The 27,955-nt window shown below is 43.1% G+C and overlaps 1 protein-coding gene across 1 annotated transcript in view; it reads left to right on the top strand.

Moving 5' to 3' along the window:
• Nucleotides 1-27,955, top strand: part of ISYNA1 (inositol-3-phosphate synthase 1) — a 90,673-nt gene that overhangs the window by 7,098 nt on the left and 55,620 nt on the right. The window contains exons 2-3 of the mRNA XM_068233900.1: nt 923-1,043; nt 27,443-27,604. Coding sequence (XP_068090001.1) covers nt 923-1,043; nt 27,443-27,604 — 283 coding nt within the window. The remainder of the gene's footprint in view (nt 1-922; nt 1,044-27,442; nt 27,605-27,955) is intronic.

Here is a 27,955-nt window from a genome sequence, read left to right as displayed (position 1 = left end):
TTCACTCAGATTTTCAAAGACTTGCCATGGTGGTACGGTAGTAGGCAGATGCAAAGTCCAGTGGTCAATTGATGTTGGTGTAATGCTGGCACGGATGGTAGACACCTTGTTTGTGAAGAAGGCAGAGAATTCTTCACACCTTTCCCTGAAAAAATGTGGTTGGGGCTTTTAGGCAGGAAGGATTGCAGAGTGATTCCACTGTGTGGAAGAGTTGACCAGCTCTGTTGTTGGCTGTAGATATGTTTTGCGAGATAAAGTCTGATTTTTTTTCTTGGTTATTGCTTGTTGGTATTGTCTGAGGTGTTGCATTAGGCTAGATTTGTGCTCCTCAGACCCCGATTTACGCCACTGTCTTTCAAGTCTGCGCCCTTTCTTTTTTAGATCCATGATGGTTTTGTCAAACCAATTAGCTTTCTGCTTTTTGGTTGCCGATTTGGTGCGCCATGGGGCAATACTGTCCAGTGTTTCATATATCGTGTTGTTGTACTGGGTTACTAGAGTGTTTGGGTCCATTTGACTGTGGAGCAGATTTGTAAAATCCAGGTTGGCAGTTATCCTCTCTGGTGTTAATTTTTTCAGGGGGCGGATTTTGATTGTTTCTTTAGGGAGCTGCTTGATAGGGTGATGTTCAATAGTAAACTGTATTATGTGATGGTCTGACCACACCACTGGGGTTACTGTTATGTTACTAATGTCCATTCCAAGGTGGAACAGTAAGTCTAGCGTATGCCCTCCTCTGTGGATAGCAGATTTTACAACTTGTGTGAAGCCTAGTCCACCCATGAGATTTATTAGTTCATTTGCATAGCAACAAACCTACAATATCCACCTCTTTTTCTCAATGTTGTTTCTTTTTGCTTGGAAAAAACGTTTTATTTGTTATTTTAGGTGTTTAAATATCAACTTCTGTATTTTTCCATAGTTTACTCATGGCTGTAAATTTCAAGGTCGAGAATCCTAATGTGCGATATTTAAAGGATGTAATAGAAGCTGATTACAACTACAATACAACACAAGTATATGAAGAAAATGGTGTTACCAAGGTAATGTAGGAGTGACAGTAAAAGAGCTTTTTCTTCTTTTTATAGCTTTTTTTTTTTTTTTTTTTTTTTTTTTTCTTTTGAAAAATACTCCTAAAGCAATGCTGAAACAATTTACCTCAGTTTTGATGGTATAATAAATGTTAAAGGGGAACTTCAGCCTAAACAAACATACTGTTATTAAGTTACATTAGTTATGTTAATTAGAATAGATGGGTAATATAATCTTTTACCCACCCTGTTTTAAAAGAACAGGCAAATGTTTGTGATTCATGGGGGCTGCCATCTTTGTCATGGGGGCAGCCATCTTTTTGGTTGAAAGGAGGTGACAGGGAGCATGAGACACAGTTACAACTGTCCTGTGTCCTAATAACCCCTCCCAGCTGCACACACTAGGCTTCAAATGTCAAATTCAAAATGTCAAAAAAAAATTGCACCAAAACAGCAGAACGAGAACATCAGAAATCCCATCATGCTTTGCACAGCATAAGGGGGAAACTGCCCAGGCAGTTTTCTTCTGTGCAGCTAAAAATGAGCCTTGTAAAAGAGAAACAAAGTTCTGATGCTGTGAAACTGTTAAAGAAACACCAGGCCTTTTCAGTGCTGCTGAGTCGATTTTTTTTTTTTTTTAAGTCTGGAGGTTCACTTTAAAGAGGAACTCCAGTGAAAATAATGTAATAAAAAAAGTGCTTCATTTTTACAATAATTATGTATAAATGATTTAGTCAGTGTTTGCTCCTTGTAAAATCTTTCCTCTCCCAGATTCACATTCTGACATGTATTACATGGTGACATTGTTACTGTGGGCAGGTTATGTAGCTGTTTCTAGCTGTTCTGGCTGTTACAGACAGCTGTAAACAGCTATTTCCTGTCTGTGAACATTGTTACATTGTGGCAGTTTGCCCAGAGTACCACGGTACCCAGAGCTTCTTGTGGGAGGGGTTTCACCACAATATCAGTCATACAGCGCCCCCTGATGGTCTGTTTGTAAAATGCAATAGATTTGTCATGTAAAAGGGGGTATCAGCTACTGATTGGGATAAAGTTAAATTCTAGGTCGGAGTTTCTCTTTAAGGCCTGTTCATATATATATAATGCGTTGCTGCAGAATTTTTCATGGTTTTATTTCAGGCCATGTGTGAACACTGCCATATAAGCAAACTGGAAGTCACTGGAGTGATAGGGAAGAGGTAGTGCAGAGCAATGCACACCTGCTTTTAGTTTGAGCACATCGTTATATAGAATTGTATGTTATGCAGTATTTGAGGACTGTAATCTTCTTGATCCTTTAAAGCCAATACCTGATCAACTGCTCAAGGACATTCTGTCAAGGATTTAGGGTTTTTATAGGTGTATTGTCAACAATGATGCAAAAAAACGTCAGCTTGCAACTTCACACTTTTATAAAGTCACTGTATCTCTATAAATGAATACAAGGAGACCATACTCTTCTTCCTGAAGCTCCTGATCTTGGAGCAGCTCTGCACCAATTGTTTTGATGCCAGTGCAGCGTGATTGATTTGGGCACCCGGAGTTTCAGACATGCGCTGCACAGATTAATTTAAAAAGGGTAATTCGGCTTCTGGCAATAGCCAGTGCCTGAATTACGGTACGTGTGCCCCCCTCGAGTTGCTACCACTCAGAGGGGGAATAGTGTTTAGCATGAGCCAGGAGCTCATTCAGAAACTGGGTGAGCCATCTTTTAGCTTGCCCCTGCACCAAAATCACATGCCAGTACGAAATGTGCGCCTTTATTCTGCAGGTATTATTATTATTATTATTATTATTATTATTATTATTATTTAGTATTTAATAATACTAAAAGGTATCTAAAAGGTATCATGACAAAACAGATTTTCAGAAATTGATGCAATTGCAACATGGATATTGATAGCCATTATAGCCTTATGAAGACATCCTCAAAAACCACAGGTATAGTAGATTAAACATACCTAACTACATATAATAGAATAGTGCAAGAAAGCTTACACATCAGCTAATCGTAGCGGCCTTTGAGGGGGGCGAGTAACGCAATCGCCCAAGGCTCTGAGGAGGCAGGAGGGGGTGTAAAGAACTTTCTGGCTTCCTATATGGAAGGGGAGGAGAGTGAATACACTGGCTGCCTATCCTCCTGGATACCTGTATGAGAGGGGGCAACCTGTTCCCAAGTCCCACATATGACGCCCCGTGTACTCTAAGGCCGTCTCTGAACCAATCAAAAGTTCTGTAATCCGAGAGCCCAGAAGAAGTCTCTGGAAAATTAGGAAAAGGGGGAATGCGATTCAGAATGAAAGGGAAGATTAGGGGGAAAAAACATACTGTATAAGAACCAACACAATATATGAAATCTAAAGAATGTCAACAAATCAACTCAAATTTAAAATGAGAGATGACATAATGGAATACCCTTGGAAGTTATAACTTCAGGAAAAAAAAGCACAGGAAAAAAAAAACACAGGGCAATCCATTTACTATATTAAGGAGGGCACCAACTACTTTGTTGGAACTGAGCCGAAAAATCTTCTGAGGCTGACGTGCACGTCAGCCTCAGAAGAAGCAGGGCTCACCCCATTGCGAAACGGTCGTAAGGCCGTGCACCCTCTGGCGCCCACGGCTCCCTCCCCATTCCAGCAGAGCTCGATAAGTACCACATTACTGCACGGACATGTGTTTTTGTGTTGATGTTTGATTCATCTGCTGTACACCCGCTGCCTCTATTAAAGTTACAGTGCCAGACGTTCTTGCTTTTCTTCTTCTTGCGCAGACTGTACTGGGCCTGCGCCATAAACTCCTGGTGACATCAGCAGGAGCGAGGACATGGCCGCGCAAGTGCAGTGGTTTTCCGACTTTAAAGTCGGCGGGGACCAGTGCATTGGTGAGTGGCTGCGTGGACACAGGATGTCTGTGGGGGACTTTTAGAAGCCCCAGGCGAGGGGTTTTTTTTTTTTTTTCTTTTTTTTTTTTTTTCTTGACAACCCCCCCCCCCTCCCGCCCCCACAGTACTCGTTTAAAGTGGTCCTGAACTCAGAACACCCTCTCTGCTCTAAAAGATATGCAACAGCATAATAACCTTTAAAGAAAAACATTTCTTTGTTACAGCTGATACAAATCCTGCAATAAATCTGCAGTTTGTCTACTTCCTGCTTTCATGGAAGCAGACCTATTGTTAACATCCTGTGTTTATCAATTAGCTTCTCCGTCGCGGCAGTCAACCTGTGAAAAAGGAGGAAGCCCCTGACTTTTTTTTCTTGCATGTTCTCTGTGTTTTAAGGTTTTTTTTTTACAGGAGAAAATTAAAATAGAGTATCTAAACATACCACCATAAATAAGACCAGGAAATCTCTGAAGATGTTATCCAGGAAATACGGGAGCATTAGTGTTCATTTTGACATGGGCCAAACGGCAGTTTTCAATTAATTCCCTTCCTGAATTCTTAAAAGGTTGTATTCTCCTCTGGGGTCAAGTTTAGCGAAGATCTTAGTGGCATGAAAGAGTTATAGGGAAATAGAAGGGGGATAATGATTTTGCACTGTTAACCTATTAAGATCCTGATAGTTGATACAAAGATGCAGGGCCGCCACTAGAAATTTTGGGGCCCCTCACACATCAGGCCTGGGCCCAACCACTGGTTGCTGTGCCCACCCACTAGCCACCCCACCTCCGTGTCCGTGCACGAAGTGCACTGTGGCGAAAAATGTGCATGGCTCAGACACTGAAGAAAGCAGCATGCACAGCGTGATGTGGCAAAAGGTAGGCGTGACCATGGCATGTTGTGGGTGGTGCCAAATACTAGCAAAATACAGGTAGTCCCCGGTTAACAAATGAGATAGGGACTTATAGGTCTATTCTTATCCTTTATCCGTTCTCTTTTGTCCCCCTCTTTTCTTCCTGTGCCTCTTGTGTCCCCCTCTCTCACCTCAGTTTGTGCCTCTGTGTGACCTCATGTTCTCCTCTTTTCTCCCTGTGCCTCTTTTGTCTGCCACTGTTCCCCCTGTGCCTCTTTTATCCCCCTGTGTTACCTCTTGTCCCCTTCTGTCTCAACTCATCCCCCTGCCCTAGCCAGCTATAGGGGCCCCCAGTATAGGTATACAGGCATAGGTGCCGCTAGTATAGGTAGCCAAGTATAGGTTCCCCCCAGTATAAGTAGCCAGCTATAGGTGGTTCCCCAGTACCAGTATTGGTAGCCTGGTGTAGATGCCCCAGTATAGGTAGCCTGGTATAGCTGGTGCCCCAGTATAGGCCAGCAAGATACAGGTGCCCCCAGTATAGGTATTCAACTATAGGTGGTGCCCCGGTATAGGTAGCCTGGTATAGTGGCCGCCAGTATATGGTGCACCAGTACAGGTTAGCCAGGTACATGTGTCCCCAATATAGGTAGCAAGCTATTGGCTCCCCAGTATAAGTAGCCAATTATAGGTGGTGCCCCAGTATAGGTAGCCAGGTATAGGTGGTGCCCCAGCATAGGTAGCTGGGGCACCACCTATATCTGGCTGCCTATACCCCCCCCCCCCCCCCGATGGCTGCCCTGCAAAGATGCAGTGTATGGTCCTAGTACAGGAATTGAAGGGACAAATATGACCTTTTTATTCTATTCTCCTTAACCCTCCTGGCGGTCTATTAAAAAATGCTAGGGGGCAGCGCAGCAGTTTTTTTGTAAATCAAGTAGCGAGCCTAGGGCACGGAATTTCCTGGAGGGCTTCCCCCATCGCCATGGCGACGGGCGGGATGACGTCATCGATGTGACGTCAAAGGGAGTCCCGATCCACCCCTCAGCGCATGGGGTCTGGGGGGGGGGGGAGCGGCTGCTAATCGGCGCGGCAGCGATCGGAGTGCACACGCAGCTACCAAAGTGCTAGTTGCGTGGTGCAAAAAAATTATGCAAATCGGCCCAGCAGGGCCTGAGAAATCCTCCTGCGCGGCATAGCCCGTACTCAGCACGGGCTTACCGCCAAGGAGGTTAATATAATCCCTGAAGATAGATAGTTCTGGTTGGGATAGCTGGTAGATTTGGCCAAAAAGTATCTTTTCTCCAGGCAGAAGTTTTTCCTGTGCAGTAATGTTTGGCATATTCCTAAAGCAAGTTGTGTTCCTTGTTGAATACATGTGTGGTCGTGGAATCGAGTCCTTTAGTTTTGTATACATTCAAAGAAAGGTTCTTGGATTGGAGAGTTGCTGTCAAGAATTACATGAAAAGCAATTTTTCCTGGATGACAAGCTTATTATGGGATTGTGCACCTCTCGCAAGGATACAGTTATCATCATATGGAATAGAATTCTGGAGAAACGTAACTCTTGGTGAGCGTTTAGGATAGTTTTAAGCAGAGTGTAGATCTCTTTGGTAATTAGCCCAGATTTGATGGCTGACCAGCTGGTGAATTGAATAGACAGAGAGCAAGTTTTGGAATGGCATCTGAACGCCTCTGAATCTGAATGGCATCTATGTGGTAACATAGAGGAAGCAGGTGCAGACTCCAGAGTGCATGGCCAAGGTTTTCATGATCTTTCTTGGCTCTGCAGGAATAAAGAGATGAGAGCTGAGAAAGTTGAAACAGAACAATGTTGAGGAGACTGAGTAGATTCCATCTTACCAATGGGCCTCAGTCCTCAGTGGAACCAGAGCTGGATTAGCCAGGCCCACTTATTTAGTTCTGGAATATTAATGCAGAACTGGTGCCAACATTATTTAACTGGTTATCCAGACTTGTTATATGGAAGTCAGAAATGTATTTTTCTGCTGGCTCTAACGGTCTGTGCACTAGAGATCAATTAGGTCCTTAAAGTTGAGACATTTGCAAGTCCATATTGTTGTTCTCTAGGCTGAAATGATCTTTAGTGATTGTTTCTCCTATTGTCTTCTAGGACAGCCTAAATGGAGTGAGCTTTATTTCTCTCTTCCATGGAGACACAAGCCACAAGTTTAAAGAGGCCCACCCTGGCCTCAGTCTTTTTGTGTTTATTATACCTACCTGATGCAAGCTGCACTCCCCTTTTGTACGGGACTATTAACTTTAAAAAAAAAAAAAATTAATATGTTGCTGTAACGATTGTGTAATTATTTCCGTGGTCAGCGCACAGGATGCGCGCTGACACTACGGAAATCCTCCACAAACGTATAATCTGAGAGAACCCAGCAATGGTGCTATGCACCTGTAGAGGGGAATTCCTGCCGGCAGATGGAGCTGTGGAGAACAGAGGAACAACCCCTCTGTACTGCCACAGATGCCAGATAGGAATTGTACGAGGGGTAGCAATGCAGGGCCCTTAACCCTCCTGGCGGTTTGCTAAAAAATCGCCAGGGGGCAGCAAATCATTTTTTTTTTTTTTTTTTTTTTCATGTAGCGAGACAAAGTCTCGCTACATGATAGCCGCTGCTCAGCAGCATCCCCCCAGCCCCTCCAATCGCCATCGGCGATCAGGAGATCCCGTTCAAAGAACGGGATCTCCTGGAGGGCTTCCCCCGTCGCCGTGGCGACGGGGCGGGATGACGTCAACGATGTCGTGACGTCATAGGGGATTCCGATCCACCCCATAGAGCTGCCTGGCACTGGGGGAGGGGGGCGGCTGCGGCGCGACGGATATCGGCGGGTAGCGGCGGCGATCGGGCACTGCACGCAGCTAGCAAAGTGCTAGCTGCGTGCAGGAAAAAAAAAATATGCAAATCGGCCCAGCGGGGCCTGAGCGGTGCCTTCCGGCGGCATAGCCCGAGCTCAGCTCGGGCTTACCGCCAGGAAGGTTAAAGAGAGAGAGCACAGAGACAGGATGCATGTGTGTCCACCAATCTAGTCGCCACCCAGCGACGATGAACACACAACAGTGAAGACCAAGTAGGCAAGCAATCGCAAGAGATGGCGATTGCTAACAGCAACACGCAAGACTGAATAAGCACAGAGAAGGAATGTATGTGTGTCCACCAATCCAGTCGCCACCCAGCGACGGTGAACAAACAACGGAAACGAAGTGGGAACGCAATCGCAAGAGTGGCGACTGCCAATAGACACAAGACCAGATCAGACAGAGCACAAGTGTAGCAGGAAAGACCTAACAACAATGATCAGAACATAAAGGAAAATAACGCTAGCTAAACGCGAACACCGCACTCATTCGCAACAGCGAACGCATTTAAGCACGATCACCGCGCGTTAGGCACCCAGTGATAACCGTGCCACCCTAACTAACTAACACAACACAACACAAACACGAAATAGAGAACGCGGGCGCTTGCTAAACTGTTACCTCACCGAGCCTACAGCAAGCGTTCGTACCAGACAAGACAGACAGACAGATGGGGCTACCAGTAGCAACTGCTGCTCTGGCTAGAACCCCTAAGGGAGAATAGCAGGAACCACCGCTGCTACCGCTAGAGCGGATGCGATCCAGACAGACAAACAGATGAGGCTACCAGTAGCAACCGCTGCTCTGGTTAGCACCCCTAAGGCAGAATACAGAAGGAAGCACTGCCACTACCACTAGGGCGAATGCAATCCAGACAGATGGAGCAGGCCAGTCGCAACTGCAGCGCTGGCCTACACTCCCAGACAGAGTATAGAATGATTTCCTGTCGACCGCCGCTGGCGACAAGACAGAACGATTCACAATCGCCAACCGCTGGCGACCATGCAATCGCATAGACAAAACAGATAATACAACCTGACTGCACTAGAAGGGATGCCTAGTGCAGTCCCGAGGAATTACTCTAAGATACTCTTAGCAAACGATAGCAAAGGCTGACTTTCCAGGTGTTAGCAGGAACAAACCATCATGACCAGCAAAGGATCGTGGGAGAACATGGTATTTATACTGCCAGCCTTCAAGAGACTCTGAAGCGAGAATAAATCTCGCTTCAGAGCTCATAGTTAGCAGGGGCATGTGTGCCCCTGCTAAACCGCCGCTATCGCGCCGCTATCGCGCCGCTAAATGGGGATCCCTTCACCCCCAAACCCACCCCCCGCAAACCTTAGTCGTAGAATTGGTCGTTCCTGGAGGCAGGGCTAACGGCTGCAGCCCTGCCTCTAGTCGCGTCTATCAGCGGCGCATCGCCGCCTCTCCCCCGCCCCTCTCAGTGAAGGAAGACTGAGAGGGGCGGGGGAGAGGCGGAGATACGCGCTGACAGACGCGCGTGGGGCAGGGCTGCAGCGGTTAACCCTGCCCCAACCAGGAACAGGGGATGCGCTACACGGAGGGGGATTTGGGGGTGAAGAGACCCCCGTTTAGCGGCACGATAGCGGCGGTTTAGCTGGGGCACACATGCCCCTGCTATCTATGGGGTCTGAAGCGAGATTTATTCTCGCTATAGATTTATTCTCGCTTCAGACTCTCTTTCAAAGGAGGCAGCTAGGCAATTTGCATGACAAGTGTATGCAAATTCCTCAGTAGCAGAGTAAGTCCGAACCTTGCAAAGTGAAGACAGGTCTCCTTTCCAGAGACCCGCAGCCTTCAGACTTGAGGAATGGTCAAACAGTTGTCTGCCTGTGCAGACAGCTGGGCGGATCATTACAGTTGCACTCTGATAGTAGGGAAGGCCTGTGTGGCGCCTGGTTTTCTATACAGGGGTAGATGGAATTAATGTGTTAAGGGGCCCATACACCTACGATTTTTCCCGCCGTTATACAGCAGATTTGATCACTGTGATCGAATCTGCTGTGAAATCGTTGCACTGACAGAACGATCGATTTCCGTCCAAAGTCGTTTCCGTTGAGCCATCCGTGCAGAAGATTTTTCTTGATCACCGGCAGGTCGGGAGTGCATCGATAGTGGCGTTCGAATGCCTGACGACCGCAATACATTACCTGCTCCGGCCGGCACGTATCCCCGCTGTCACCGATGTCGTCTTCTCCGCTGGGTGTTGCACTCCGGTCCGGCTGGCTTCACTTCCTGTCCCGGCAGGAAGTTTAAACAGTAGAGCGCCCTCTACTGTTTAAACTTCCCTGGACAGAAAGAAGTGACGCTAGCCGGCCCAAGCAGGTAATGTATGGGGGGGGGGGGGGGGGAGGGGGAAGGCAGCACCAGCACCACCACAGATTGTAATCGGTTTCATGCTGAAATCTATTCACAATCTGATTGCAGTAAAGGCAGCCATACGATCCCCCTCTGATCAGATTCGATCAGAGAGGGCTCTGTCTGTTGGTCGAATCTGATGGCAAATCGACCAGTGTATGGCCACCTTTAGTCTACTGGCTTATCTGTTCTCTGGTTACATATAGTTACATAGTTATTTGAGTTGAAAAAAGACAGTCTATCGAGTTCAACCAGAAAACAAAGTACAACACCAGCCTGCTCCCTCACATATCCCTGTTGATCCAGAGGAAGACGAAAAACCCTTACAGGGCATGGTCCAATGAGCCCCAAAAGGGGAAAAAAAATTCCTTCACGACTCCAGATGGCAATCAGATAAAATCCCTGGATCAACACCACTGTGCATTACCTAGTAAATGTAGCCATGGATGTCTTTCATCACAAGGAAAGCATCTAAGCCTCCTTTAAATGCAGATATATTACAAGCGCAATGTGGGCAACTAAAAAACTTCCTTCATCCTACAAATCTGCATCTCCATTCTCGGTCCATTCCCTAACACTCTGGAATAAACTTAAAACTACTAAACGACTGAAATCTGACCTCCCACAACTAAACCCATTATATGGGAACCCAGACTTCAACCTCGGCTTGGAGCACAAGTCATTTCGCTGGTGGAAGAATAATGGCTACTTCCTAATCAATCATTTTCTTATAGATGATAAATGCCCTTCTTGGGACCAATTTAAAGAGAAAACTTCCTTCCCACCTTCAGAATATTTCTCCCCTATCCAAATTTTCCATTACATAAAATCTCTACGTGCGCCACTGTCAGGATCCCCTCCCAGGACCATATTTGAACTCTGGTGTCTAAATACACCACTAGAGGGGGGTCTAATCTCCTACTTGTACTCAATATTCTCACAGCCTTTAGAGCCCTCCATGTTAAACACCATGGCACAGTGGGAATCAGACTTGGGCGTAACTTTATCCTTAAAACAATGGTCAAAATGCTGTCTGACTCTCACAAAAGGAAGTAGCTATTATTCTCCCGTTGAGACCAACATGAAAATACTTCACCGTACCTACCAAACTCCAAATAAAATCCATAACTTTGACCCATCCAGGTCCAAATACTGTTTTCGAAACTGTGGTCGAATTGGCTGCATGGCCCACATATGGTGGTTTTGCTCATTTGCTCGCGACTACTGGGACCAAGTATCGGCCCTTATAAACTGTGCTTGAAAAGGCACTACCAACTGACCCGCTCCTCCTCCTACTGGGCCACAAACCAAAAGGCTGGAAATATCCTCAACATCGATTGGCTCAGCACATAGCCAAGGCTGCCAGAATACATTAAGTCAGACAATGGCTTCAACCAACTCTTTCTCTAGCCCAAACCAAGGAAATTATAAATGATCTCCTAATCAATGAGTGCCTCTTGGCAATTGCTAATGACTCTACTCTACCTTTCATCAGAACCTGGCAGCCATGGCTATCCCTGGCCGAAACCCAACAATTAAGAGCCTCAGTATTAAGCATATAAGCCTCTATCTTGAATGTCTGTATTTGACTAATGCTGGGCATACATGGGTCGATCCGGCGGCTCGACCCCCGCCGCATCCCCGCTCGTTCGCGCGGATCGATTCACGCTCGTCCGCGCCAGTGGTCCTTATCAGCGGGCGCGGGTCGAGCAGCTTGATCGGCCCAGCTGAATATTATCAGCTGGCCAGATCAGCTGGTCGATACACGGTACAGAAACGTACCGTGTATCCCCAGCATAAGATTGCTTCTATATCTGTTGATTCTGTCCCCAGCAATCCCACTTCTTTCCCATGTCAACCTTCTTTTACTTTCATTTAGTTCCTATCTTCCAAGCATATCATTGTAATCTTGGTCCTATAAGGGCAACCTTATTCCATAATTTATATTGTTATCTAAAATTTCAATAACATTTTTGAAACTAAATGCAGGTATAGAATTTGCCATAACTACTTCCTGTGGCAATGCATTTCACATCTTAATCACTCTAACTGCAAAGAACTCTTTCCTAAATGGCTAAATGGTTTTTCCTCTATGCGCAGATCATGTCCTCTAGTCCTTTGAGAAGGCCTAGGGACAAAAAGGCTCATCCTCCAAGCTTTTATATTGGCATGTGATTAGATCCCCTGTAGGCCTTTTTTTTTTTTTTTTTTTTTTTTTTTTCTTGACTAAATAAACCCAGTTTATCTAACCTACCTTGGTAAGTGAGACCTCCCCATCCCTCTAATCAATTTTGTTGCCCGTCCCTGCACCTGCTCTAAAACTGCTATATTTTTCCTGTAATGTTGTGCCTAGAACTAACTTCCATATTCCAGATGTGGCCTTACTAGAGTTAAACAGGGGCAATATTTATGCTAGCATCTTTTTATTTCCCTTTTAATGCATCCCAAAATTTTATTAGCTTTAGCTGCAGCGGCTTGGCATTGAATACGATTATTTAACTGGTTGTCGATGAGTACTCCCAAGTCCTTCTCCAAGTTTGATGTCCCCAACTGTATCTCATTTATTTTGTATGGTGCTAGACCATTGGTATGACCAAAATGCATGACTTTACATTTTTCAACATTGAATTTCATCTGCCATGTATGTGCCCATATAGCCATCCTATCCAGATCCTGTTGCAATATGTCACCATCTTTCTGAGAGTTGATGATTCTGCACAATTTTGTATCATCTGCAAAAATAGCAACATTGCTTTCTACTGCATCTACTAGATCATTAATAAATAAATTGAAGAGCACTGGACCAAGTACAGACCCCTGTGGGACCCCACTGCTAACAGTCTCCCATTTTGAATAAGATCCATTGACCACAACTTTGTTTTCTGTCCATTAGCCAGTTCCCTATCCATGCACACAGACTCTTCCCCAGTCCTTGCATCCTCAACTTTTGCACCAGACTTTTGGGGGGGGGAACAGTTTCAAAGGCCTTTGCAAAGTCCAAGTGTATCACATCTCCAGCATTCCCAATATCCACATTAGCATGGTGATGCCTTAAGAGCTAGTAGATTGAGATCCTCTGGATATTTGGTAACTTACACAGACATGGGAACTCTGGGCAAGTCCAGAACCAGTGCTGGTTGGCAATGGAAATGTTTCTTTGCACAGATTTTGAGGATGTGGTTGCATAATCTTAGCACCAGGCAATTGAACCGGTAAAGTAGTAAGGGCAATGCAAAAAGGCCAACTTTACAATTTTTTTTTTTTTTTTTTTTTTTTTGGGCTGGTTCATTTGACTTTATACCCGTGGTTATAAAAGTAGAGTAATGAGAACCTTATTTCAGCTTTTACTGATGGCTAACACTGTACAATACCCTACTGCTACTACTTATTTCAGCTACATATTTTACTATTTTGCATCACTAGGCTTCTCAGGTGCTAAAGGGTGTGCTCTTCTTCTTCTTTTTTTTTTTTTTTCTTTTTTTTTTTTTTTTATTAACAGCATACCTTATGTATGATCTGTGGCCTTGTTCTATAAACAAACATTGAGTCATCAAACTTGCATAACTCTTCAGTAAAGGTTAGGCGGTTCATTTGGGTGCCGGAATTCTCAACATATCTTTCAGCTTAGTATAGTTTTTCCTTCCTAAAGCAAAGGGCATTTGCAAGCATTCAAATTACCAATACAGTACTCCTGTAATGCATCACTTTAAGTTGATGAATCAATATGCAAATCACTGTATCTACCGTGTACCTAAAAAGCTAAATGTACATCTACAGGTCATTCTCAAAAAATTAGCATATTGTGATAAAGTTCATTATTTTCTGTAATGTACTGATAAACATTAGACTTTGAAAAATTTTAGATTCATTACACACAACTGAAGTAGTTCAAGCCTTTTATTGTTAGTATTAATGATTTAGGCATACAGCTCATGAAAATCCAAAATTCCTATCTCAAAAAATTAGCATATTTCATCCGACCAATAAAAGAAAAGTGTTTTTAAAACAAGAGTCAACCTTCAAATAATTATGTTCAGTTATGCACTCAATACTTGGTCGGGAATCCTTTTGCAGAAATGACTGCTTTAATGAGGCGTGGCATGGAGGCAATCAGCCTGTGGCACTGCTCAGGTGTTATGGAGGCCCAAGATGCTTCGATAGTGGCCTTAAGCTCATCCAGAGTGTTGGGTCTTGCGTCTCTCAACTTTCTCTTCACAATATCCCACATATTCTCTATGGGGTTCAGGTCAGGAGAGTTGGCAGGCCAATTGAGCACAGTAATACCATGGTCAGTAAACCATTTACCAGTGGTTTTGGCACTGTGAGCAGGTGACAGGTCGTGCTGAAAAATGAAATCTTCATCTCCATAAAGCTTTTCAGCAGATGGAAGCATGAGGTGCTCCAAAATCTCCTGATAGCAAGCAATTGACCCTGCCCTTGATAAAACACAGTGGACCAACACCAGCAGCTGACATGGCACCCCAGACCATCACTGACTGTGGGTACTTGACACTGGACTTCAGGCATTTCCCTTTCCCCCAGTCTTCCTCTAGACTCTGGCACCTTGATTTCCGAATGACATGCAAAAGTTGCTTTCATCCGAAAAAAGTACTTTTGGACCACTGAGCAACAGTCCAGTGCTGCTTCTCTGTAGCCCAGGTCAGGCGCTTCTGCCGCTGTTTCTGGTTCAAAAGTGGCTTGACCTGGGGAATGCGGCACCTGTAGCCCATTTCCTGTACACGGTGGCTCTGGATGTTTCTACTCCAGACTCAATCCACTGTTTCCGCAGGTCCCCCAAGGTCTGGAATCAGTCCTTCTCCACAATCTTCCTCAGGGTCTGGTCACCTCTTCTCGTTGTGCAGCGTTTTCTGCCACACTTTTTCCTTCCCACAGACTTCCCACTGAGGTGCCTTGATACAGCACTCTGGTAACAGCCTATTCATTCAGAAATTTCTTTCTGTGTCTTACCCTCTTGCTTGAGGGTGTCAATGATGGCCTTCTGGACAGCAGTCAGGTGGCAGTCTAACCCATGATTGCGGTTTTGAGTAATGAACCAGGCTGGGAGTTTTTAAAAAGCCTCAGGAATCTTTTGCAGGTGTTTAGAGTTAATTAGTTGATTCAGATGATTAGGTTAATAGCTCGTTTAGAGAACCTTTTTCATGATATGCTAATTTTTTGAGATAGGAATTTTGGGTTTCATGAGCTGTATGCCAAAATCATCAATATTAAAACAATAAAAGGCTTGAACTACTTCAGTTGTGTGGAATGAATCTAAAATATATCAAAGTCTAATGTTTATCAGTACATTACAGAAAATAATGAACTTTATCACAATATGCTAATTTTTTTTGGAAGGACCTGTAGAATTACTAGCTTATTGCACACTTAAAGATTATTAAAGCTTATTGCACACTTACAGCTGACAAAGCATCCTTGAAATGAGTGAAAAAAAAATAAGATACTTGCCTACGGAGAGGGAAGGTTTTGGATTCCATAGAGACTTCCCACTCCTTGCTATGTTCCCTCATTACACCGCTGTCTCCTGTTCAAATGTTTCACCTTCAGGATTCCTCGGATAGGCTTTCTGGGCACTCTCGTCCCCAAGTGCTTCCAAACTTGTGCACATTAGTGTTGCACATGCATGAGGCTGGACTTCAGTAGGGATCTTCTCATGTTTGGAAGTGCACGAGGACACAAATACTTCTGAACCCTTCCAAGGAGTCCCAAAAAGTTACAGTGATGTGAAAAACTATTTGCCCCCTTCCTGATTTCTTATTCTTTTGCATGTTTGTCACACTTAAATGTTTCTGCTCATCAAAAACCGTTAACTATTAGTCAAAGATAACATAATTGAACACAAAATGCAGTTTTAAATGATGGTTTTTATTATTTATTATTTAGTGAGAAAAAAACTCCAAATCTACATGGCCCTGTGTGAAAAAGTGATTGCCCGCCTTGTTAAAAAATAACAACTGTGGTTTATCACATCTGAGTTCAATTTCTGTAGTCACCCCTGGCCTGATTACTGCCACACCTGTTTCAATCAATAAATCACTTAAATAGGAGCTATCTGACACAGAAGTAGACCAAAAGCACCTCAAAAGCTAGACATCATGCCAAGATCCAAAGAAATTCAGGGACAAATGAGAAAAAAAGTAATTGAGATCTATCAGTCTGGTAAAGGTTATAAAGCCATTTCTAAAGCTTTAGGACTCCAGCGAACCACAGTGAGAGCCATTATCCACAAATGGCAAAAACATGGAACAGTGATGAACCTTCCCAGGAGTGGCCAGCCGACCAAAATTGCCGCAAGAGCACAGAGAAAACTCATCCGAGAGGCCACAAAAGACCCCAGGACAACATCTAAAGAACTGCAGGCCTCACTTGCCTCAATTAAGGTCAGTGTTCACAACTGCACCATAAGAGACTGGGCAAAAACGGTCTGCATGGCAGATTTACAAGGCGCAAACGGCTTTTAAGCAAAAGGAACATTAAGGCTCGTCTCAATTTTGCTAAAAAAACATCTTAATGATTGCCAAGACTTTTGGGAAAATACCTTGTGGACCGACGAGACAAAAGTTGAACTTTTTGGAAGGTGCGTGTCCCGTTACATCTGGCATAGAAGTAACACAGCATTTCAGCAAAAGAACATCATACCAACAGTAAAATATGGTGGTGGTAGTGTGATGGTCTGAGGTTGTTTTGCTGCTTCAGGACCTGGAAGGCTTGTTGTGATAGATGGAACCATGAATTCCACGGTCTACCAAAAAATTCTGTTCGTCAATTCAAGCTGAAGCGATCTTGGGTGCTGCAGCAGGACAATGACCCAAAACACACCAGCAAATCCACCTCTGAATGGCTGAAGAAAAACAAAATGAAGACTTTGGAGTGGCCTAGTCAAAGTCCTGACCTGAATCCTATTGAGATGTTGTGGCATGAACTTAAAAAGGCAGTTCATGCTAGAAAACCCTCAAATAAAGCTGAATTACAACAATTCTGCAAAGATGAGTGGGCCAAAATTCCTCCAGAGCGCTGTAAAAGACTTGTTGCAAGTTATCGCAAATGCTTGATTGCAGTTATTGCTGCTAAGGGTGGCCCAACCAGTTATTAGGTGCAGGGGGCAATTTCTTTTTCAAACAGGGCCATGTAGGTTTTGAGTTTTTTTTTTTTTTTTTTTTTTTTTTTTTTTTTTTTTCCTCGCTTAATAATAAAAACCATCATTTAAAACTGCATTTTGTGTTCAATTATGTTATCTTTGACTAATAGTGAACGGTTTTTGATGAGCAGAAACATTTAAGTGTGACAAACATGCAAAAGAATAAGAAATCAGGAAGGGGGCAAATCGTTTTTCACATCACTGTATTTGACCTGCAGTTCAAATAACTTCAACAGGGAGTACAGTGATGGAGGGAGGTGTTAGCTCAATTTCAGCGGAGGCAGCTACAAGATGACTTAGCAGAATAATCTGCAACCCAGGTTAAAGTTCTCCCCCAATCCAAGTGAATACCCTCTCTTCCAGCTGGGAGATACAGAACCACAAACACTTAAATTGGTGGAACAGCATCTGAAATCTTTATTTACAGGTCAATCTTATATACCCACTGATGTTGGGGAAAAACCAGATTAGACCGGAGTGCACATAGAAAATATTTGAAACAATAGCATAGACATGGTACAGACAGCAGAGACAATAGGATTTGTTATTCTGTAAACAACTGGCAGAGGTAGACTTTGTTACATGTGTTAATTTCTCAATAGACCAGGTTTTTTAACAACAATGCATGAATAGGTCTGAGTCTTCAGATCTCTGTCACAGTGGCTTGTATGGTAATATACCAACTGGGTATTGAAATACAGGTTTTGTATTCAGGTGCCTGGAACTTCTAGAGTGTTAATTATTAATGTATCTGTAAAGCACTGTCTGGAGGAATGTGCTGCTGACTAGTTGAAGCAATGATGTCATTTTTAAGAAATTGTGATGTGCTGTATATATTTTAATATCGGGGTGATTTAAGCAGCACATTATTACAACCTTTCAACCCAACCTTTGATCCCAACCTTTTCTAAAGGAAAGGGCGGGATCACTTAGATACTATGCACAGCTCTATGTATGTTAGAGATCAATGAGTTAGTGTTGTCATTGGTACACAAATACAATATACAGTTTAAAGGGTTACACAACTACACGATGAATTAACAGTAGTTAGCTTTGCTAGTATATCATCCTAATCTAGCCCTGCATAACTTAATGGAAAACTGAATGTGGTAAACTGTAACAGGTTGCCTAAAGCCACACCTCACCCATAAGGTTAGAACTCCTTAATGCATTTTGGAAAAAAAATGATCCTCGAGTGGGTCCAGGAAATGTCAGTTCATTATTGCAGAGTAGAATATTGTTCATTCGAAGGGTGAAGGAGGACGGTGAATTCATCACCACAAGCCCTCATGATGAATGCAGATGTTTTTCTGCCAAGCTCTCACTGTCTCGGGGCAAACAGACAGTGGCGGCTGAGAGCTGGCCGTGTAATCACCGTGGCTACACCCAGTGCCTTTTTGTTAGCAGTTTCATTGTATGGCATTGGGCACCCACAAAAGAAATGGAAACAGATTTATAACAAGGATGTAGCAATTGCAGCCAGGTTGTAGAAGGCAGGGAAGGGCAGACTCAACTTCTCATCCCAGTTGAGAAACCTCACAGTTGCAACAGCAGAGGCGGAGTTCTTCCCAAAGGATGACACAAAAGAAAGGCTTGAAGCAGCCATCACCAACACAGGAGGAGGGCAGGTGCAGGAAGGGCTCATCCTTACAGCAGAGGGTCATCCTTCTAGGGCTGCATCAGTGCAGGAGAATCATATCAGATGATCTCCAAAGTATTCCATAATCAGGTGATATCACAGGCAGGTCTCCAAGTGAACAGGTAATAAAGAACACTTGTGCAGGCAAATTAGTAAAGATGAATCAGACAAGAGTTCAAGGTTTGTCAAACTGCATGAGCCAAGTAATTGATAGCTCAGTCTCAATCAAAGCAGTTATGTAGAGGTCCTCAATGGTAATAAGAAGTTAAACAGCTTAGTGGGTGTGTGCAACCTATTTACCACATGCGTAGCTATGTAACAATATTTTTGACAAAGGTTACTCTCTCTATTCAAATTTCTTTTACTAACATCATACTGTCTGTAAATCCTAGTACTATAGAGTTCTGACACTTAAAGGAATACTATCGATGTATGCATTTATTTTTAAATGCTGTATGTTGTAGCACACATTAGGACAAGTACTAGGAGCAATTTGATTCCTCACACAGCTGTTCCTCTCAGCTGTAAAATCCTCCGTCAGTTTTGGCCGTCAGTGTTTGATACAAATGTATCTATATGCTTAGGGCTCCCAGAGGGCTAAGCCCATGTCTGCACAGGGGAGTTGCTATCAACTCCTCAGTTTCTAGTTTAATTATCACCTTGCTGAAAGAATCTTGTTGATATGGTGGTAAGGGGTTAAAGATTCTAGCAATGTGTGTTTATTATCTTTGCTTCTCTTGACTGATAAAGATACTAATAATGCTAATTGTAGACAGTGGTCTGCCCCTCTCAGCAGCTTGTAAAGTGGATGCAGCCTGGAGTGAATCTCCTCAAGCAGGCAGCCAGTCTGAGTGTAAACACAGAGTCGTGGTATAGCTAGTTATATTCCAGCAATATTCCAGCTCATTTGGTTACCTGTTACCACCTCAGATCAGCCTATTTCTCCTCATGTCTGCTGCATGCTGTGAGTGACACAGTGAAATATATTTGTGAGCTGTGTGACAGAGTAACCAAGCAGCTCAGGGTCACCCAAACTACTATGAGCTGTGTGAGAAATGAATTTTTAAGCAGGGATAGCAAAAGAGAGACCTGGGTGAATAAATAAAGTGCCCCTAGCACTAGTGGTAATGTGTACACTAATATACAGTATTAAAAAAAAAAGTCGTTTCAATCGATAGTACTCCTTTAAACACATTTCTCTGACCTTGCTTTATACAGCACAGTATCAATACAAACAGACATATGGAGACAATTACAATCAAATCAACCAATAAGTATTTTACATGACATATTTGTCTCCACCCTCTCCAGGCATGTTAGAACACTGATGTGGGCCGGGTTATGAGGCTGTGTGATTCAGCCACTTGCAGGTTTAGTTGGCCCCCCATCTCACCCCGTGCACAGTAGGTGGTACAGGGGGTCAACGTCTGCTGTTCAAAACCCTCCCCAAATGCACCAACACCAGGGTTTGTTTCCCACACCCCTCAGATTGTAACCAGAGACAGACCAGAAACCAACAAAGAAATTGCTGTAAAAGCATTTGTTAGAATTTTACACAATTACAAGTGAAAAAAATATAAGTATGTCACTTTGCTTAAGGGACTCATCACCATTCATATTATACACGTACCCAAACATTCACACAATTGTTTGCATTATTCTTGGCAATATGAACAGAAAACCTGGCATGAGCATAACTTCTAGTAATTTGAGCAATATGATTTTGGACACAATCTCTACATTACATTCATATCGGCATGAGTGCAAGCTCAAGTTAAAATGATTACATTTCATTCACAGCAACTTAATTCCTACTGGAAGATTTACAAACCTAATTCACCCATTGACAGCAAAACTGTTGTGTGCTTTGAATTCTCAGGTATATGCAAAAATACCTGACAAAAAAAAAACCCACATGAAAAACAAAAAACTTCAGATGGAACATGCCTTTCCGTATGTTAATTTTTTATAACCAACTTTAAATTACAAATTTTAAGACATGTTACATCTGGTTCACCCGAAATAAATTGTTTCCTTTGCAAAACACTAAATTCAAAACATCACAATGGCCAGCAACTTTGTGCATGGGTCATTCATTATATGAGGTGAAAACCAATTACACATTCAATCTCACCTGCCTTGCCTCAAGACAATTTACAAACCCTCTCCTATAGTAGACAAAGAAAGACAACACATGCACATTTACATAACCACAGTCCGCATACCTTAGACTCCAACAATAATTTAGCTTTTGACTTTTCTGACTGTAGAAAAAACGATCAATTAAATTAAGAGGTTTATTCCTAACTCTAAAAAAAATATTTGGATACTCTCTGTGCACAGACACATACACAAACAGACAAACAACAAATAGCTGGGATCTTCTTTTGTTTCTGTTTCCTGACACTCTCCTCATTGCCCCCAGTCTTTTCAGGGAAGAGGAAAGAGAAAAAACAAAAGCATTAACACAAGTCTCTCCCAATACATGGAGGGAGGGGGTAGAAACCTGCAACAACTCTGAGCAGATGTCCAGAGATGCATATTTAAAGTACAACCTAGCTGAAAAAGTGCAACCAGTCATACACAAGCAATTTAAATCACAGTTCCACAGAAACTACAGTGAGAGGAGATAGACAAACACATTTATAGTAATTAGAAGAAAAGGCTCAGAAACAACTAGTAGCCAGGCCAGAACATTTTGGAGGGACTGATAAAAAAAGTTATCCTGCGGCCGCAATGCCCATTCAAAATGTCCTGGTCCAGAGAGACACCTGCAACTGCTGAGTGTCTCCGAGAAAAAAAAAATGAAACTCCTAAATAGAGTTAGTCAGAAATAAGATTCAAAGCAAATTGTGGAACATGATTCTTTCTAAAACTTACAAATCTATATATCCGCATTAAACAGCATCACAGAATATAATACATCATAAATCAAAAATAACCCTTGGGAGTCCCCTTACCTTTGAGACTTTCCCATTATGCTAAGCTAAAAAAAAATAGAGTGAGATTAGCTGAGTTTGAAGGTTTATCTAGGGATGGTGACGTCAGTATTAGACTTTACTGGCAAACCTGGTCTCCAGCTTATGTGATTCTTCTATAGTTTCTAATCAGGTTTATCTACACCCGATTTATGGTTTGAATTTTAACTATCCTCTGTGGACAAGTTTATACCTTCAATCTCAGCTTAACCTCACATACAATCTACACAAATCTATACAGTAACATGCAATCTTATATAACTAAAATTCACTTAAGCGACTATACAACAATATACAAGGTTTAGAGAGAATATTCACTTAGACACACAGTACTGCTTTCTTAATTGGGGCATCAGACCCGCTATTTACTTTAGGAATATCAGATTCCTGGGAGAGGCGCTACAGAAGCACTTTCCCTCCGGGTTCTATTAATCCGCTCTGACAGTATAGGGTGGTAATCAAAAAATAGAATTACTCACCCGATACTGTATATGGCGGATCCAACTTCTCGACACCAAACTGTTAGCTCAATTTCAGCGGAGGCAGCTACAAGATGACTTAGCAGAATAATCTGCAACCCAGGTTAAAGTTCTCCCCCAATCCAAGTGAATACCCTCTCTTCCAGCTGGGAGATACAGAACCACAAACACTTAAATTGGTGGAACAGCATCTGAAATCTTTATTTACAGGTCAATCTTATATACCCACTGATGTTGGGGAAAAACCAGATTAGACCGGAGTGCACATAGAAAATATTTGAAACAATAGCATAGACATGGTACAGACAGCAGAGACAATAGGATTTGTTATTCTGTAAACAACTGGCAGAGGTAGACTTTGTTACATGTGTTAATTTCTCAATAGACCAGGTTTTTTAACAACAATGCATGAATAGGTCTGAGTCTTCAGATCTCTGTCACAGTGGCTTGTATGGTAATATACCAACTGGGTATTGAAATACAGGTTTTGTATTCAGGTGCCTGGAACTTCTAGAGTGTTAATTATTAATGTATCTGTAAAGCACTGTCTGGAGGAATGTGCTGCTGACTAGTTGAAGCAATGATGTCATTTTTAAGAAATTGTGATGTGCTGTATATATTTTAATATCGGGGTGATTTAAGCAGCACATTATTACAACCTTTCAGGAGGTCATGGAGATATGACCGAGAAGGCCCCATAAGATCCAGACCCTTCCCTCTACATAGTTACATAGTTATTTGGGTTGAAAAAAGACATACGTCCATCGAGTTCAACCAGAGAACAAAGTAAAACACCAGCCTGCTCCCTCACATATCCCTGTTTGATCCAGAGAAAGGCGAAAAACCCTTACATTATTATTATTATTATTATTATTATTATTATTTAGTATTTATATAGCGCCGACATATTACGCAGCGCTTTACAGTATATATATATATATCTTGTCATTGGTTGAGTATCTAATTAGCCATATAATCCACCTTATAGACAGCTGTTTAAGTCTTGTTTTAGTCTTCAGTGCAAGTTATGGACTAAAATGGGCCATGTTTGGACTGCATAGGTACTGATGTCAACTGTTACAGTGTTGTATGTAAAGCCTGCATCCTTAATGGAAGTGATTCCTCTTCTACGTGGAATGAATATCAGGGAGTCCTGTCAGTCCTTATCTTATACGGACAAAGGTAAAAAAAGTTTGAAAAAGCTGTCTGCAAATTGGGTTGAGGCCCTGTAAAATGAATAGGCATGCTATAAACCAACATGTCTTGATGCACAACTGGCTTTTCGGGACAGGGAAAGATCTACCTATTTATTCACTGATCTGAGGTTATGCATTATGAATGCCTTGCACATCATGTTTTACAAAGGACAAGTTGTATCCAAGATTGGTCTGTATTAGGGTTTGCCACGGTATACCACGGTTTTAATGTGCATGGTAATCGTACCATGCACATTTTCAAAATACTGGTTTTGCGCTTCCCCCCCCTGCCTTGCTCCCGGCTCTCTGTCCCCCTCTATTACAGATGCAAGCCGCGGCGGCTTGCCAACAGTCTGAGCAGGTGCCAGATAGTGACGCACGTCCTGAGAAGATGCGGCTCGAGCGCATACACAGAGCGCTCCTGGCCGCGGCTGGAGCGCAAACGTAGTGGTGTGTCGTGTTATCAGGGATGCTCGTTCCCGGCGGTAAGCACGCACATTACAATCCTCCAAGTCAGATCAAGAAGAAGCATGAGCGCCGCTGCCATGTTAACAATAACGGACCTGGAGGGGGGCAGAGAGGAGTACAAGGGGAAAGCAGAGGCAGGGATGCCAATATATGCTGCGGATTAGGAGGCAGAAAGCAAGCACCATCGTCATGCCATAAGGTTAGTATATCCAACCCCCACTCAGCGACCTCTAAGTTCCCCCACTGAGGAGTCTGACACAATTACACTGAAGGCCTACCTGCCTGCCTGAGGCACAGCTGAGGGGGCCACACCACTGCACCAGCCACCTGCAATTTTAAAGTGGACCACCTGAACTCTTGCATGGGACAGATTGAAGGAAAACCGAGAACTGCGCCCTACCTGTATGTATAGAGAGAGTTTAGCCTATCTAATATTCTACCTCACACAGCTGGACCAGCAGCACACGTTGTAATTTGATCTCCTCCCTGTGTCACCACCTGTGACCTGACTAAGGGCTGGTGCACACCAAAACCCGCTAGCAGATCCGCAAAACGCTAGCAGATTTTTAAACGCTTTTTTTTATTTTTCTATGGCGTTTTGCTAGCGTTTTGCGGATTGCTGCTGCGGTTTTCAGTATAGTAGATTTCATATATTGTTACAGTAAAGCTGTTACTGAACAGCTTCTGTAACAAAAACGCCTGCAAAACCGCTCTGAAGTGCCGTTTTTCAGAGCGGTTTGCGTTTTTCCTATACTTAACATTGAGGCAGAAACGCATCCGAAATCCAAAAAATGCCTCACCCAGGCATTTTTCGTTTCCGCAAAACGCCTCCCGCTCTGGTGTGCACCACCCCATTGAGATACATTGAACAAGCAGATCCGCAGCCGCAAGCGGATCTGAAAACGCCCAAAAAGCCGCCCGGTGTGCACCAGCCCTTCGTGAGGAGAGAATAAAAAAAGAGAAATGCTCCCTGCTGCCCTGCATGTATTTAGAGGCAAATTGTCTTTCTAATGCCCTCTCTGTGACTGAGCAGCACAACCGCAAACTTGATCTCTGCCCGTGTCAGCTGACTGCCACCGCATGCGCAGCTAGCTAAGCTCATTAAATTGCAGGAGCAGGGTGAGCCGGTTTACCTAGTGCCCCAAATCTCCTGGTGGCTTAATCATATGTGTGCAGAGGGAGTGGGACACCCCACACTGCGGTGTGTGTGGGGGGGGCATTATTTAATTTAAGGGCGGGGCCTGGAACCAAATAATTGTATAATACCGTGGTATTAAACGACTATCATACCTTGGAATTTCATACCGTTGCAACCCTAGTCTGTATAGGAGTTGGATAACATTAAAGGATAACTGTAGTGAGAAGTATATGGAGGCTGACATACTACTTTCCTTTTTAAGCAATACCAGTTACCTGGGTAGCCTGCTGATCCTCTGTCTCTAATACTTTTAGCCATAGACCCTGAACAAGCATGCAGCAGATCAGATGTTTCTGACATTATTGTCAGATCTGACAAGATTAGCCTCATGCTGGTTTCTGGTGTTATTCAGACACTACTGAAGCCAAATGGATCAGCAGGGTTGACAGGGAACTGGTATTGCTTAAAAAGGAAATAAATATGGTAGCCTTCACATGCCTCTCATTACAGTTGTCATTTAAAAAAACTGCCTTCATATACCAGTCAGTCAAACATTTGCATGTGGGTTTAAGGGTCCTTTCACACTTACCACATTCCTTGCCTTGTGTCGCACTTATACACCGCATCCCGTTACAGAAGTAGTGATAGCCCTATAGGGCTATCACATTTGATCGCAGAGTGGTGGGTGCTGTCCGGATGATGGAGTATTTGTGCATTGTGTGTGTTTCACCCAGAAGTGAGACATACTCTCATTGTATAGTATGACTCACTGTATGGTCACACTGCAGCGGTAATGTGTGGTGTGACCTTTCGGGACCATTGCACTACGATTGTAGAACAATAGTACCACAACAGACTGTATTTAGTGTGAAAGGATCTGAAACCTTTATATACAAAATATGTCCATGAAATTCCAGGAAAGTCCTGATTTGGGAGTTAGACTATCGGTTTATTTTCACTTTAAATTTGCTTTACTATGTGTAGGATGCATATGAATTATGATAACTTGCTTATAACCACATCTGTAAAGTTCAGATGTGTGATTAAGACCTTTGGGGTTATTTTTATCAAAGGCCATAAAATTGTTATTTTTTGTGCTGCTTTCTGCTGCGTTTCTCTGGACAAGGCTGAAAGATTGCCCTGCATAATGTGATTGCCACTGGAATGGCTGAAATTGTGCTCCCCACTTTTGGGTTGTCTGCATCATGTGGTGCATATTAATCAGTGACCTGGCTAGAGATTCTGTGCTTGCATCAGAATAGAGCAAGGTGGTAAGAAAAGTCTGCAATTAACCTCTGAATATAACTCCCAGCTCACTGAGCTGTGAGGACTGCTACACTGTCTGAGGGCCTTTTCCCACTAGCTAACTCATCCGATTTCGTGCACATGTTACAACGCACGGCATGATGTTGAGCAGTTGCACTTCAACGCTTGTCAGCAGCACTAGTTCTAATTCATCTGATGGTAAAACGCTGGGGTCATGCGACTAAATTTTCCCGATGGCGTTACAACATAACGCTCTGTAACTCTTTAACTAATGTGAACGGTAACATGAAAGTCAATAGACTTTTATGTTACCTCATTTGTCATATCCTGTGTGCGGTTCGGCAGAACGGACGGCACAGCACCTAGTGGGCAAGGAGCCTAAGGGGTCTTTTACATTACCAAACGCGTGCAGGAGCCGATTTCCTGCCTGCGTTAATGGCCTGCGGCATGACATTGGGAAGTTGCGGTGGGATGCTGATTAGCAGCGGGAGTTCTGATTTACCCAACGGGAAAACGCCGCAGCTGGACTGCTTGAACTCTATGTCTGGTTGAACTCTATGGACGTAAGTCTTTTTTTCAACCCAAATAACTATGGACGTTACGGAGCTTCCAGATGCGTTGTAACATAACGCTCTGGAACGCTTCATCTAATGTGAAAGTTAACATGAAAGTCAAATAGACTTTCAATACCTTTCTAAACGCAAACTAGGAGCAATCCATCAAAACGCTCGGATCAGCTCCTAGTGTGAAAGAGCCCTTAGTGCCATCAGTAGTGGGGAAAAGTACAAACCAGATTCAGTGATATTGTTCATTGAACAAAATCGGTTGTTTCTGATATTGTTCATTGAATAATAAAAAAAAAAAAAGTTGAGCATTGTCAGCTTTCTAGCCTATAGCGGGTGAAGAAGTCTGCTGGATTCTTATATGATGAGTACTTGTGAAGTGTTTCTAAGATTTGTAAATATGCAGAAAAATGCGCAATACAAATTAAGGATGTATTTACCTTGAAATTTAATTTGTTAGACAAAGTGATACATTGCTGAATGACTTTTTTTTTTTTTTTTCTTTTTTTTCCTCTGGCCCCAAAGGTTAAACCATGTTCCACCAAGTTCACTTTCAGGACAGTGAGAAAAGTACCCAAACTTGGAGTTATGCTGGTTGGCTGGGGTGGAAACAATGGAACCACTGTAACTGCAGCAGTGCTGGCCAATCAAATGGGTCTTTCGTGGATGACCAAGACCGGAAAGAAGGTAAACCTTTTTCAGTCATCACACTGACATTTCACAAAACTAACTTTTCATTCACTGAAGTGTAATTACATGTGTAACAGGCCATATTCTAATAGTTGGCACATGTATCACTTATACAGAATTCCTCAAAGCATATTCTACAAAACTATGACCTCCTAACCATCCCCACAGGTGTTAACTTTTGAACTGATCATACATACACGGCTCCAATATTATTTTTTTAATTTTTTTTTTCCTTCCCCTCGATCGATTCCCCGCTCGATTCTGCAGGCGATTCTCTTTGACAAGCACCCTTCACATTCCTAACTGAAATGTCTACATTGACCAGTGTCAGGGTTCTTGTGAATCATC

The sequence above is a fragment of the Hyperolius riggenbachi genome, chromosome 1 (genome assembly GCF_040937935.1).
Source record: "Hyperolius riggenbachi isolate aHypRig1 chromosome 1, aHypRig1.pri, whole genome shotgun sequence".
Lineage (NCBI taxonomy): Eukaryota > Metazoa > Chordata > Amphibia > Anura > Hyperoliidae > Hyperolius > Hyperolius riggenbachi.
The sequence above is the reverse complement of the archived record's forward strand: the minus strand, read 5'-3'. Positions and strand labels throughout refer to the sequence as shown.